This window comes from Coenobita brevimanus, chromosome 97, assembly GCF_032717465.1.
Source record: "Coenobita brevimanus isolate Jiangsu-jjx chromosome 97, ASM3271746v2, whole genome shotgun sequence".
NCBI lineage: Eukaryota > Metazoa > Arthropoda > Malacostraca > Decapoda > Coenobitidae > Coenobita > Coenobita brevimanus.
Genome location: NC_137050.1, coordinates 28,190,378 through 28,206,311, shown reverse-complemented (window position 1 = coordinate 28,206,311; position 15,934 = coordinate 28,190,378). Strand labels below are relative to the sequence as shown.

Sequence of the window (15,934 nt, the reverse complement as noted above, 5' to 3'; positions counted from 1 at the left end):
ACCGACTTCTAAACCTCTCTTCCCCACACATTCATTCACCATATCTCTCCACCTTCTCCTTGGCCTACCTTGCCTCCTCCCTCTTTCGAATTCTCTCAGATATACCTTTTTCACCACTCTATTGTAATCCATTCTCTCCACATGACCATACCATCTCAGTACACTCTCTTTGATTCTGGTGTCCACCGACTTCCTCACTCCGCATCTTTCACGAATCACATTATTTCGTATCCTATCCACCCTCTGTACTCCACATACATTCTTCAGCAGTCCCATCTCCACTGCTCTTACTCTTGACTTCATTTTCATGCCACACCATAGTCTCACATCCATTTGTGAAAGTTGGCACTAATACTCCTTCATGTAAGCCTCGTGCAGCTGCAACACTCAAGCCTCTGTTTCTTATCAACGCCTTCATTGCACCAGCTACTTTTCTTCCTTGTGTCACTCTACTTTTAACTTCTTTTGCACATTTTCCTCTCCTTTCTATCACTGTACCCAGGTATTTGAACACTCTCACCAGTTCCAGTCTCTCTCCATTCACTGTAACATCGCACTGGGAGTCACCTTCTCTCTCGATAACCATCACTTTAATCTACTGTACATTTACTTTCAAGGCACGATGCTTACAGACATAAGCAAAACTCTGCACTAGCCTACCAACTACCTGTCCGGTACTTGCAAGCAGTACTACATCATCAGCATACAACAAATTTGAGATATTTCATCCATCACCATTCATTACCAACGCCATCCCTCTCTCCATTACTCGTATTTTTACTTCTCTCATCATCCCATTCATGTATATATTGAACAACCGCGGGAACATCACACAACTTTGTCGCACGCCCACACCGATCGTGAACCATTCACTTCGATGCCCATTAACCCTTACACATGCTTCACTACCATCATAAAAACTCTCGACGGCACCTAGCAGCTTACCATCTACACCATACATGCGCAAAACTTTCCACAATCCATCTCTGTACACTTTGTCATATGCTTTTCCCAGATCCATGAATGCCATAAACACCTTATGGTCCTTCTCACAAGCCTTCTCTGCTATCTGTCTCACTGCAAATATTTGGTCCACACATCCTCTACCACTCCTAAAGCCACCCTGTTCATCACTCACTAGGACTTTTGATATCTCTCTTACTTTCTCTATCATAATTCTTCCATATACCTTCCCTACCACACTCAATAAACTTATCTATCTATCTATCTATTTATTGCCAGACGCCTCAATCCCGTTTGGGGTGGCCACAAACAAATCGCCTCCAAGTCGCCCTGTCCCCCGCCATTTCACTCCCCTGCTCCCAACTCACACCCCCCTCTCTCATATACCTCTCCACCCCATCTCTCCATCTCATCCTCGGCCTCCCCCTCCCTCTTTCCCCCTCCACCTCACTCACATACACTCTCTTCGTCAGTCTTTCACCCTCCATCCTCTCCACATGGCCAAACCACCTCAGTGTGTTCCTCATAACACTTATGCCACGATAATTCTTGCACTCACTTCACTCACCTTTATTTTTGTACAGGGGTACAATCACAGCCTTCTTCCACTCTGCAGGCACAGATTCACTCATCCATGCCTTCTTACACATCTTCAACAAGCACTTCATTCCACTCTCTCCACTACACTTAATCATCTCTGCATACACCTCATCAACCCCAGCTGGTTTCCCATTTTTCATCCGCTTCACAGCACTCTTCACCTGTGCGAGTGTCACGTCTCCTAGCACTGCATGCCTTCTCTGCACACCCCCAAAACCAATGATGTTTACAGCTGCTCTGCTCTCTCTATTCCCATTCATCAGGCTTTCAAAATATTCTTTCCATCTGGTCCTTACTTCATCTCCATGGGTTAATAATCTACCACCTACATCCTTCACACCATCACATTTCTTTCCGCTTTCACTTCTACACTTCCGCACCTCTTTCCAGAATAACTTTCTATTTTCAGAGTAGTTTGCATTCATTTTTCTTCCTAGATCCTCATTTACCTCCTTCTCTTTCCTCTTCACTATTCTCTTTACGTACTTCTTGCTCTCAACATATTCAGTTTTTATTTCAACTGAACCCCTATCCTGTAACCACTTTAGACACTTCTTCCTCTTTTCCTCCACCGCTCTCTTCACCTCCTCATCCCACCATGCTGTACCTTTCTTCTTTGTTGTTACTCTTGCCACACCACACACTGCTTTAGCATTCCTAACCAAGCAATCCCTATATGCATTCCACAGGCTGTCCAGATCCATTTCATTCCAATTCAGTAACCCTAACTCCTCCTCTACTTTGGTCCTATAATCATCTGCCATTTAATTTAATATTCTAATATTATATTGGTGCACCTTGAGCTGATATATTTATAATTTTTCATTCCTTCTTTTCCACTATTCATCTAGAAGAGTACTTCCTTTTTACTTCACCCACATATACTCATATCTGACCTAACACAATTCACACCTTCCATTCATCCACCACCCTTTCATCTCTACAGCACACAGTGCCATCACATCATACCTTGCCTCCTTGAGCACACACACTACTTCCTCTCTCTCATATCCACAAGACACAAAATAATGCAATGGGACATACCTTAGTTGCTAGTTCAATGCGTGCACCTCTTCCAGATGGCTGGGAACGGTCAATCTGATAGTAGCAGAATCCAGCAGTCTTGGTCATCCTGTTATTCCACTTAATGTTCATTGTTGCTGGGAGTTTGTTATCAAAGACATGGGTGTTGTAGTATCTATGTAGTTTTTCAGCCAATTCCACTCTTCTCCTTTTAAAATTTTTGGTGTAAACCACAGCATCAGGATGGCAACGCATCATGTTTACATTGGATGAGAGAGATGCCAAGAATGAGAGGGTTGGAGTGGTGTTAATGGTACCCTTAGCTTCATACCTTTTTGAGACTTGCCTCTTATGCCCCTCAGTTTTGGGGTATACCTTGGCAGGTTTTGTGGGCTTTGGTGTTGTAAGGGGCAATATTTTTGGAGTTTGAGCTGGTGGCCTTGGCTTATTATTCAGGGTGACAGGGAACACATCTGAGTCTGAGTCTGAGTCCGAGTCAAGAACGACTGCTGGGGGATCTCGCCAAATGGACATACCTCTACTGATAGCACCGCTATCACTTGTTACGGGCCCTTTTCCTCTTCTAACTTTTGCTCCTCCTCTTCCAATTTTTCCTTCTCCCCTTTCTCCTTTTCCTTTGCCATCTTCACATCCACGTTTCCTCAGATCATCGGTGATACTACCACGGTGGTAACGCAACTGCGGTTTGTGAGACGGCCGGGAAGTGGCAACTGGAGGCAAGCAAAAGCTCTCCTCATCCTCATCACTACTACCATCATCTATGAAACTCGACTCATACTTATCATCCCGGCCAACAAACACATATTCCTTCTGCTTCTCTTTTTCCTCTGCAATCTTTTTCTTCACTTTCTTAAGATACTCTTCAAAACTATCATCTGATGCTTTTGCTTTCTCCCCATCTGATGTGTGATGTGACTTTCCACCTCCCTTCTTACTGCCTGAGGATTCTCTGTCAGATTTTTCATTCTCAGCTTCACCATCTTCACTTTCCTCAACTAATATTTCTTCAGCCTGATATGACAAACCGTCCTCTGACTCATCATCGGTAAAAAAATCAAGACGCTGCTGTATTTGTTTCTGCGTTCCTTCTATTATGGTTCTACCTATTTCTCCCTTTTCTGGCTTGCCTTCTTTTGCAATAGCACCGAGCACTGCAGTTTCATTTTTCCTCCATTCTTTACTGTAAACATTATCGAGTTCCTCCTCTATTCTCTTCATATCAATCCTTTCACCTTTGTCCTCACTCACAGGCTTTTCCTGTGACTTAGACACTGAGGATGGAGAGCAGAATTTTAACATTTTCTTTGCTTTATTTGGACTGCCTTGACATATATCTACATTAGGTAAACTATCATCTAATGCGTGAGATGGACATCCAGAATCCTTCCTGTGGTCGTCTGAATCTGAGCTTGGTATTCGTCTGACATGCACATGTCTTTGACTTTTAAGTACATCATCAGAGTCCCCAGACACAGATGCAGCAAGGGGACTTTTTACTGTATTATATGGTGATGCAGCTGATCTCCTGATAGTTCTTATACTTTTCTCTGACACTTTATTTGATCTATTAAGCCCCTCTGACAGTCTAAGATGCAAGGATTCCTCAAAGGATGACTTACTAGAATCTACGATATAGTTTCCCCTCAGTGAAGTACCCAATCTAGAATGCTTTGATACTCTCTTTCGTTGTGCAATATTAACCTTGCCTACGTCCCCATTATCTGAATCTTCAGAACTTGACTGAATCACCTGACAAGTTTTTCCCGAACGTTTTACTCTAAAAAATTCTTCTGACTCATCACTAGAGGAAGAAGCACTGACAAAAGCTGCAGCCTTCATATTCCTCTGGACAGAATAAGTTGTCTTTTCTAATTTTCTCTGTGTGTCTTTAGGTGATCTTTTACCAGAAATTTTCTTAAATGATTCAGGTGTGTTATTACCTGTACTAGGAACTCTTGGCTGGCTGGGAGTTTCACTGAGACTGGATTCATCATGCATTTGCAGGAAGCTTGTGCCAAAGGAACTATCTTTAAATGGACTAGTCATGATCCACTTAGCAACAGAAGGGCTTTTTGCATCATCTGGTGTTTGTACTTTTGGGATTTCATTAACAGCTTTATTAGGTAGTCCCATATCTTCATACTCATATACTATATCATGATCATCACCATCGCTGATTGCAACATAAATTGCCTTTCCTTCAGCACAATTATTGGTTGAGTTCTCTACACCATTGTTATTAATTTTTTCTATTTCATTTGGGTTTTGAGCAAGGTTACTTGGGGGAAGGCTGCTCACTATACTTATATCCTCACTTATCAATGACTGATCTTTACCTAAAATGTAACCTGTCTGTTTGTATCCAGGATGGTTTTGTTCATCTTGTTTATGATTCTCTACAAACACCATCTCATTCTGTAATCTTTCAGCTGGCCTCCTTAATGTGGTGGCATCATTCATAGTACTTAAGAGCTCAGAGTCATCTTCCTCTGAACTGTCCGGAATAACTATGACTGGCTGTCTATTTGCATATTCTTTTCTCTGTTGCCAATCTGGAGATGAAGAAGGTGTAGGATTGGTTGAGTCTGTGCTTGAAACGACCTCTGACTGTATGGTGAGGGTTGATATATCTGGGACTATTAGGGGAGATTGTGCATGGGAACCATGGGACAACTTTCCAATAACTGTACTGTTAACAGCTGCCTTGTTGAATTTCCGAGGCTTCAGTTGTTTCACCATATTTGCACTACAGGCAATAATAGTCTCATCACTATTAAAGTCCACAATTTTTCCAGGAGATCTCACTGCTTCACATTCAGTCTCCTCAGTAATGTTTCTCATGTCCCTCTGCTTCTTAAAAGTATCTAGAAACTTTCTGAATCCAACCATAGCATTGTTTGTTTTAGTTGAGGTGGAAAACTGAGTTTCATTTTGGCTTTCACAAGTGTAGTACAACAGAGGAATGACTTGGTCACCTGAGCTAGGAGGTGGATAACTTTCTTCGTTTCCCTGACAGAATTCAATAAAGCTACCTTCATCAACATCAGTATAGGTGCTCTGTCTTCTGAGTGCTTGTGGAAATCTATTTATATTATGAGCTTGCAAAGGAGCATTATTATGCACTCTAGGAGCAATATTAGGTCTTGATTTTCCAGTATTATTGGTTTCATCATCATCATCATCACTTTCTCCATCATGGTCACCTGAAGGCTCCTCACTCACGGATTCTAAACCTATATTTCTTGAAAACCGCTGCTGAAGATGTAAGGGCTGATGCAGTTTGTTTTCATTTTCCTTGTTGCTGCTGCCATTCACTGAAAGTAGTTTTCCTGTCTTCATCAGCCTACTCTTCAATGATAGTTTATTGGTACCTGAAAAGAATGAGAAAAATGCAGCAAGGTACTGAGGATAGAACAGAAGTGTCTATGATTTCTAAGTACATTATAAACTGAGCACATTATTTTCTCCATTTACATTAAACTAAGATGTTCCACTGCTCATAAGATTCATTTAGTACCAATCAACAGCTACGGGGATACCCAATACTATTGCTTCCCTTCAAAACTGGTAATGAACCATTCATATACCTTTACACATGCCTCACTACTGCTATAAAAACTCTGGAGAAGCAGTTCTTAACCTTTTTAGCGATGTATAACAGAACCTCACGTCCACCCTTTCCTTCCTTCATCTGATTTCAAGAGTTCAGTTACCGTATAATCTGTTGGAATTGGTCATTTTGCCCACAAGTCATTTGACCTACACTATGGACCTAGTTTGCTCAGAGGTAATTTTAATTATGTAGAAATTTACTGATTCACACTATCAGTTACTTTCCTGATGTGATTCTACCAGTGCACTACAGGACAATACCATATTAAGCTTTTCAGAGGGTATCTTGTATAGTTTCTTACAACAGACAAGAACAGAAAAGGTCATTAATAAAAGGAGGAGTGAGTAAAGTAAGTGAGACAAGTTAATGAGTAACACAAGAGGTAGTTTAGGTAGAACACTGCACTCCACTACGACCACTGGCCAACTCAGCTCCACATAGAAATAAAAAGGCATTATTTTCACATCATCATCGTCATCATCATCATCCATATCTCCTTTCCCACCCTACGGCAGGGTGAGGAGTAACACATCTAGACAGCCTAAGTTTGCCCAGTCTAATGGGCCACATTCCATTCACTCATCATTCAAGCCCCCGGAATCCTGGCTCCATCTGATACGCCAAAAACATTCACAACATTCTGTCGCTTCACATAAATGTATCCAATAAAGTCAATTATTTTCACCAAACTAATATATTTAAAAGACATGTAAATTTTAAAAACTGATAAAGTTTCTAGCTTATATACTTACGAACATTTTAATATTTGGGGTCACCGAATAAATTAGACAACCTGAGACTTAATGTGTGTGTGTGTGTGTATACTGCATAGCTATTTAGTGCCTGGCTAAGCATAAACAAAGCCTGACACTGGGAAGATGCCTCAGTGCATATATTATATATACTCTAACTATGGCTGGCTGGATTTGTGAGTGAACTGTTGAAGACAATATGGTCATAATTTTTTTTTTTTTGAGAACCAAACCGTACGTATGGGTAAATCAACTAAAAAATGTGAGTGAAATGACTTGTAAGCGAACTGACCATAAACCATACTATCAATGATTCCACTATTCCAGTAGAACATGAGCAAGGTGAAACATGTACCCTCCTTTCACAACAATTATTCTGAAATGAAATGCAAAATTCTACAAAGGTTAGTCATCAACACCACATCATGATATATAGTACAGTACATACAATAAACAACCTCACATGGTCATAAATTAAAATCCAGTCCTAAACATCAGTCAAAAACAACCCATGCATGTTTAAATTTCCTTTACGATTTGTGAAATCATCTTTTCATTATGAAAAACAAACCAATTACTATTATAATCAGTCTATGCAAATGGTTATCATTAAGCTTATCAAAGGGATTTTGTTTTGTTCTAATTGGCATTGTTTTTGCTCTTCTTACCAATGCTTGTTGCCATGGATTCACACCTTTACTTTCTGTGCCAAATATTCCCCAAATTACTATGCATGTGCCTGGACCTGGCTCCTTTAGATACTTATTCACATTTTCAATTCAGACCTTTAAGATTGTACTGTAGCCTCAAAAAAGTAAATAAGAATGGGATGGACACACCAGAAGCCAAAATAACCACTCCAATACTATAATGACAAGATCTGTTTGGCTTTGAACATAGTTATGGTACAAGGCATGTTTCAATGTTTTTTCTGTGATTCTTATCACATGAGTGACAAATACAAACAATTAAATTTATTATCAAATAAAATGCAAACTTTGGAAAATGTCAAGCATTTGCTCACAAATGTTACCTTATCAGTGTCTGGTTCATGTACTGTAATTTAATATAGTGCACAAGTGTGAGATACACTAAGCTGTCACATGTGAATACTGAGGGTGACATTTTTTTTTTTTTTTTTTTTATAATAAATAACAGAACAAAGGAAGGAAAAACAAATGGGTAAAAAAAAATAATCCATACACCAGATTACTGGTGTCCTCTGTTCATAAAATATCTGTAACAATTAGACTTGAACAGTTGTGGGTTGAAATTTGGAGGAAAACAACTCTGGGGAAGCGAGTTCCAGAGAGATGCAGTTCGGGGAATGAAAGAATTCTGATAGGCAGAAGTTCTGCAATATGGTTGAGTGACATTCCAGTCATGAGCGCTACCAGATGTCCGTGTAGCACGAGGGAAGGCATAGAGAGGTGGCACCATGGACGCAACTTCGTCTGAGCATTTGCCAAAAAAATATCTGTAAAATAATGCAAGGGAGGCAATATTCCTTCTTACTTGCAGGGGAGGTAGTTTATATGTAATGGCAGGGTTGTTAATGATTCTAACAGCTTTATTCTGAATTTTGTCTAGTTGTCTTAATGCAACCTCTCCACAACAATTCCACAAGGGTGAGCAATATTCAAGCTGACAGCGCACATGACTCTTATAAATTATAGCTAACTGCTCATCGGCGAAGAAGTTACGGACTCTGTACAATAATCCAAGTTTCTTTGAGGCGGTTTTAGCAAGTGATCTGACATGAGAGGTGCAGCTGAGGGCACTGTTAAGTGAGACACCAAGAATTTCAATACTTTTGGAGATGGGAATATTAGTAGCACTGAAGGTAATGTACGAATCTGGCAATATCTGTCTATTAGTAAACTGTGTATATTTAGTTTTACTAGCATTGAAAGAGACAAGGTTGTTTTGTCCCCATTCACTGATTGTAGATAGATCTTGATTTATGGAGATGGCTGTACTGAGTTGAGAGGTAGAAATATTAGACTTTGTAAATGGATGTCTGAGTGTGAATGAACTATGTAGTGTTGAGTCATCTGCATATGAGTGAATGGAATTGTAAGTGACAGATAAGAGATCATTAATATGAACCAGAAATAGGGTTGGCGCCAGAACTGATCCCTGCGGCACGCCGGCGTTAGTTGAGTGGAAATTCGAATATACATCATCTACTTTTACTCTTATTTTCCTGTCACTAAGATAAGAAGAAATCAAAGGAACAAAAGACAATGTCACTGCAGTATTGAAATTTTAGTCGTTATTGTGGCCCAAGACTTATGAATATAAGGCTGGTGAACTGCAAGCAGAAGTTATTCTTCTGCAACCCACCACCCTCCTTTCTCAGGGAGAGGGAGGAAGCTGAGGGACATTTGCAAAACCAGGCAGCAGAGTTAATCATTTATACTGTTGCCCATTTATGTATCCCTCTCCAGTACATGAAATTTTAGTAGATACAAAAAAAACAAGGACTAACTTATTTTTTTTGGGCGGTCTTGCACCCTCTCTGGAAATTACTCACTCCCCCTCCCCCCTCCCATTTAAGAACCTCTGCTCTAGTGAACTCAAGTTTTCACTCCACACTATACATACATATCATGATCACCATCTCAAGCTCTTTTCCCACCCAAAGATGGGGTAAGGCAGTGACCAGTAAGCAAGAAAATAAAAAATATATAACAACGGGAGAACTAATCAACAACATGCCCGATAAAATAGGTCACTTACACACTCACTCACTCACCCACCATTCACACCTCCAGAATCCTGACTCCACTTACAGAAATAACCTTCTGCACACATGCTCCCCATAATACCTACCGGACAGAGTCAAACTGATGACCATCAAGTTAAAAAAAAGGGATACCAACCCTTATCATAAGTTAATCAAACCAACTTGACCACTTGTAAGTTTTCTAGCCTCATCAGTCTCCACAGTTACATTGTTTCTCACATACTCACACACTAAGTGACCATACTTATCTACCTTCTTCCTGGCCTACCATGTCTCCCCCCGCCTTCAAACTCACTCACATATGCAATACCCGGGTACCCTTTCCATTAATCAACACACATTCTCTCCAAGTGACCACACCAACTAAGTACTTGCTTCAACTCGACTGTCCACATACAGTACTCCCTTTCTTCCATGAATCATAGTACAATACACCCTCATTACTGGTATAATATGGGTTCAATGGGGTTAAGTTTTTGGCCAAGGGTCACCCACTCAACAAAGTCTAAAAATAAGTTTCTGACTCACTTAAACTGGTTGTTATTTCACTTCACTGGACTTCAACTGATACTTACCAAAAAAGCCTAAAAACAAGTTTCTAACTCACTTAAACTGGTAGTTATTTCACTACACATGCTGCTTGAACTCCAACAGCCATTCCAAAAATGACACTAACACACCCAATGGTGATGAGTTAAAAGATCATCTTGGAATACACAAATGACTGTAAGCTTGTGTGCTGGTAACTGTATAAGTAAAAAAAGCAATTTCACATTAACCAGTGAAGCTTCATACTGGATCATAACGATCATATAGGTTACGTGTTATCACATATCAAAAAGAGGTTCTAACTTTTTGGCCACTGTACAGGCAGTTCATCATATACTAGTTCACGGTATGACAAAAAGCTGCTGTATTATGTTTCTAATCCTATTCATATATTTCATAACCCCTTCCTGTTCACATTGTTAAATGCTTTTTGCAGATTTATAAATACCATTAATATCTACCAGTCCTTTTCACATGCTTTTTCTACTGTCTGTGATATGGCAGACATCTGGTCCACAAATTTTCTACAGCTCCCCAAACCACTCTGTTCATAATGTATCTCACACTCTGATAACTTCCTTACCTTCTCTAATATATTTATATACCAACATTCAGCACTCATTGTACTGTTACTTCTTCCATTCCTAACACTGGTACAATTTCACTCATCCAGGATTTGTCATATTTTCCCCAACCAAAATTTCATACCACTTTCTCCACCAATTTCAAAGTCTCAGCATATACTGTACCTCACAAACACCTGTTTCAACCTCTTCACAGCAATCTTTAATTTTGCCACCCATTTTCTCATTTACCATGTTCCTATCTATTAGTAAAAAATAAATAAACAAATTAGATCAAATGATTTTCTTTCCTTCCTTTCATTTATCATTTCATTTCATGTCAGCATCTACAAGCCTATATTTATAGATACTACTGGTACATTATTAATTGCTGCCTGGCTTGACCTATCCAACAATGTAGCTAGGATATAGCTAAACAAAACATTAAGAACCACATGATTAAATGATTTACATACTGTACCTGTATATCAAATAACCATTTCATGACTGACTAACGCACCTTAAAAATAAACAGTTGCTATAGAAGAATAATGTACGTACCATACATCAAAGCATAATAATGCAATATTACGCAATCTACTTATTCATTCACCACTATCCTCTGATCCCACCGAATTCATAAACTGCAGACACAAAACACCTACATTGAGAGATGGGTATAAGCTTCTTGGACTGGCCTCCAGGACTCATGCCAAAAGGTGTTAGAGGTAGATCAGCGATGTCAAGAGAAAGCCTGGTAGAATTGGCTCCCCCCTGTGGTGTTCCCATCCTTTCACCCTGGTGATGGAAATAAATTTAGATGTGATGTACTCTATGTACTCCAGCTCTTGGTAAAATTGCAACTGTCAGGATAGCCATTTACTTTACCAAACGAGATGTCTACACTCACATGGATTATAAGCTATCTAATAAACTACCAGTACAGGTACAGCAAAAATCCATTAATGTGAATGGCAGTGGACCGAGAATCATTTGGATTATCAGATTTTTCGGATTTTCGGGTGGGACCCCTAAGACAGTTTCATGTTTAAACTGAAATTTTACCAAATAATCACTTTTCATTCATTCATAATACAATATGGCACATATTAACATTATGTATTACACAAATTTTTTACTTAATAATGTATTACTGAAGACATGAACTGTAATTGGTAAATCAAGAGATGTTATGGGTTGTTTAACTCACCAGTTATACACAGTGTTGAAAACAGCAGTAGTAGGCAGATAAATCCAATTAGAGAAAGTCCAGGGTTAATAATAATATGCAAGTATTGTAAAAGCACAAAAACTTAATATGTATTACTGTGGAAAATTCCTTAAACCTACGATACAGATCCAAAAGTGATTGGTTGTTTACGAGGAGTTGCCAATCCATGCATTACCTGATCCATGACCACACTGCTCGGCACTTCAGCGCATTTGGCGCCCAGTTTGAATTTTTTAATTTTGCGCCTGGTGGTTTAGTGGGTAATTATTGTGCTCCAATCGGACTGAGCCGGTGAAGGTTTATATCCAAGGGGTGAGTGGGGTTTATTGCTCACGTAATGGCACTCAGGGATGAGTGAGGTTGGTCACTCTCAGGACCAACTGCCTAGCCCCGGGCTTCCACGCTCCTCATGGGGCAACGTAGGATTGGATGATGGATGGATGGATGATTTATTTTACTTTTGTTGTTTTTGGCAGCCTTCTTCAAAAATTCGGATTATTGGGATTTTCAGATTATCCATATTCGGATTAATGGACTTTTACTGTATTATAACCACATAAATCACTAAGTTAACCTAGTCATACGTATTTTTGTACACAAAACAATTGTCGAAATAATTTTGAAAAGGTACTGCAAATGAAGTGGAATTATTCTTAACCCCTTCAATTCAATGGCGCTTTTTTTTTTATATAATTCTTGCTATTTCCAGACAATTTTATTTCAAGTCCAAAATTATATTTACCACTGAAGTCTGTAAAGAGGGCTGCCTCTAACTGCTCCCATTCAAAAAGCCTATCCAAAGCAAAATATAATACAGTAAAAGTCCAATTCTTTGGCATCCAATTCCCCGGCAAATCTGCCATTTCGGCAGTTTTGAGAAATAGTCCCATTTACAAAAATCTCTGATCATTCAGCAGATTTTCCGATTTTTTCGTCCCCTCTATTGCTGGGGACTTCTTCCAGCAGTAGCAGAGTCCAATCAACCCCTTCTATTGTACATATGTAATTAAGGAACCTACTATAAGTTTAGGTAAGTGCATGTGAACTTGTAGGCCTACTGTATCATTACATTTATATACAGTATGTTCACTAATTTCTTTATTTTTCATATTCATGTATAGTACTGTATTCATTACAGTATTGTACAGTATCAAACAGTATACAGTACTCTCTCCAAACACATCTGTAATGATATGAGTACTGATGATAGTGTTCACCGAAACATATAAGGTACTGAGTGGGTAGGGTTTTTGATAATTTGGCAATTTTGATATTTCGGCACTTGCCTGGTCCCGTAGATGCCAAAAAATAGGACTTCTACTGTAATATGAAAGAAAAGATTAAACTAAATGATTTGTCATCAGATCAAACGGGTTAGAATTTTAATAATAACATTATCAAGCCAGGTGCTTATTTTACGAATGCTGGCTATTACAGTTCTGGCCATCAGTAAGTTAACTGTAATTAGTAAAACAGGTGCTGGAGAAGGACACCTTCACACAGTGACAAACCAACATAAATGGGTGGCTCCACTTTCTTTTATTTTTTCTTTTTTTTTTTTTAAGCATGGAATAAACCAAAAGCCAGACACGTGTATGACTGTTCCCTCCAAGAAAAAAAATAAAAAACATAACAACACAGAGCCAATTTCAACATCTGTTCATTCTGAGATGCCTGGACACACTGCATCTGAAAGACTGGAGGTCACAGACAGTAGGAAATACAGAAAGAGAAGACAGTTCTAGAGCTGACGTGTTGCATTCATTAAGGACTGGGAGTAACAGTTAACTCTTGCATTAGAGAGCTGGACAGAAAAGGGGTGAGGGTTTGTTGCTAGATGAAAGCTACGCGCCCACCACAGTGGCGAAGGGATGCAAGCAGAAAGTTCAGAGGAGCAATGACCACTGAAGTAACACTAGGAAAGATATTGATGCTACAGTGCAGCAAAGAGGCAGAAGTTGAAGACAGCCAGTAAGAGGAGGAAAGTTAATGAGATGAAAAGCCTTTGGCTCCACCTTGTTGAGAAGAGCTGTATGTGGGGAGCCTCCCCACATGAGAGCTGTACTGTAAACAGGGGCAAATAAAACCCGTGTATAAAGTCAACAACTGTGCTGGGGTAAAGAAGGCATGGAGTTGGCTTAGCACATCTAATCTTTTGCAAGCAGATTTTTTTGACAGGAGTAGAATGTAGCACCAGTCGAACAGGGCAGTACTCCCGAGGTGGATGGCAGGCTGGTGATAGAGGGAGCTGGAGCTCCCATTTCACCAGCCCTCAGGACTTGATCCTGACCATCTCCCTTTGCTGAACATTTTCAGTGCATTCATTTACACAGAGAGTAGGCCAGCATGCTCTCATAATACCTCTACCTTCAACTGTCTACTGTACACCACTCTACATGCACATAACATTTCACATCTTCTATTCACTCTCTTTAGCAATGGCTGCTGCAATGTTACTGTCAAATGAGGTGGTACCTCGGATTGCCACCACCAGCAGGGTAGGGCTGGCGGCACAGGGTCCTCCCAGTCGCTATCAAACGACTGTGCCAGCAGCGACTCTTGCAATTTCTAGTGATGCTCGTCAGTGGAGAAGTGAAAGTGCGGCCATATTCTTCACCAACATCCACGGCCTTAGCACAAATTTAAACTCAGTTCATTTTTTCTTTCAGTCCACATCCCCTCTGGCCCTTTTCCTCAAAGAACCACAAATCTCACCCTCTACTGATATATCCCCATTTTGTTTTCCCTGTTACCATCTCCTCACAAACTTCCATAACAAGGGCGGCACCTGTTGTCATATCAAATCCCAATATGCAGTTGACACAATTATAAACTTCATTTCATCCAGTTTTGATTACTCATTGTATAAACTAAACTGTCAAAATTTTACCAAATATATCTGTGTAGTCTATCACTCCCCCAGTGCTTCTTCGGAACCCAGTGTATTTGATTCCATATCCACACAGTTGAGTAACCTTAACCTTGCCCTTAGCACCGAAATTACCATTTTGGGTAATTTTAACATACATAATGTTGAATGGTTATTGCATTCTGCCAGGACTGATGACGCTGGTCTAGAGTGCGAGCTGTCTGCAGAATCATTTACTATCACCCAGCCGGTAAAGCAACCAACCATAATACCTGATAATCCTGACCATAATGCCTATCTCTTGGATTTATTCTTGACAAATAATCCATATCAATACAGGATAAAGGTACTGTCACCACTTGGATCCTCTGACCACAATCTCATCAAAGCCTCATTAATTAATCCCCCACACCTCCCCGTTCCGAACCTGTCAGGACGACCCGATGGCACTTTGATAGGGCAAACTGGGATGGATTTAAAAATTATCTTGCTGACATTCCATGGCAGTCTTTCTTCTCTAGTGATCCCAGTTCTACCCAGTCCCACATATGCAACTTAATATTAGCTATGGATTTATTCATACCAAGTCAACAGTTCACTAAAAGATCAAACTCTCCAAAATGGTTTGATGGCAACTGTGCCAGAGGAACAGCCTAAAAGTCATTTTCATATAACTCTTACTTAAAATAAAAAACATCTGAATCACTCTCTCAATTTAAAATTGCTAGAAATCATGCAAAAGCTGTAATAAATCTAGCTAAATCAAACTTTCTTCAAAAGCAAGCAAAACTACTTAACAACCCTAATAACAATAGAATATTCTGGTCAACTCTTAATTCTTTCAATAATAACTTTAACAAGTCATCATCCATTCCCCCACTAAAATCTTCAGATGGCAACATTGCAAATGACCCACGTGCGAAAGCAGATATTTTTGCCAGTACATTTGCCAGAAATTCTACCATAGATGATGCCAGCCAGAACATCCCAGTACTAGAACC

At 39.7% G+C, this 15,934-nt stretch overlaps 1 protein-coding gene across 1 annotated transcript in view; it reads right to left on the bottom strand.

The window, feature by feature from the left end:
* The window catches only part of LOC145413636 (uncharacterized), a 64,951-nt gene extending 53,329 nt beyond the window's left edge, over positions 1-11,622 (bottom strand). Inside the window, exons 1-3 of the mRNA XM_080283297.1 lie at positions 11,499-11,622; positions 3,237-5,978; positions 2,608-3,122 (exon numbers count right to left, since the gene is read on the bottom strand). Coding sequence (XP_080139423.1) covers positions 2,608-3,122; positions 3,237-5,978; positions 11,499-11,622 — 3,381 coding nt within the window. The remainder of the gene's footprint in view (positions 1-2,607; positions 3,123-3,236; positions 5,979-11,498) is intronic.
* Positions 11,623-15,934: the final 4,312 nt, after the last annotated feature.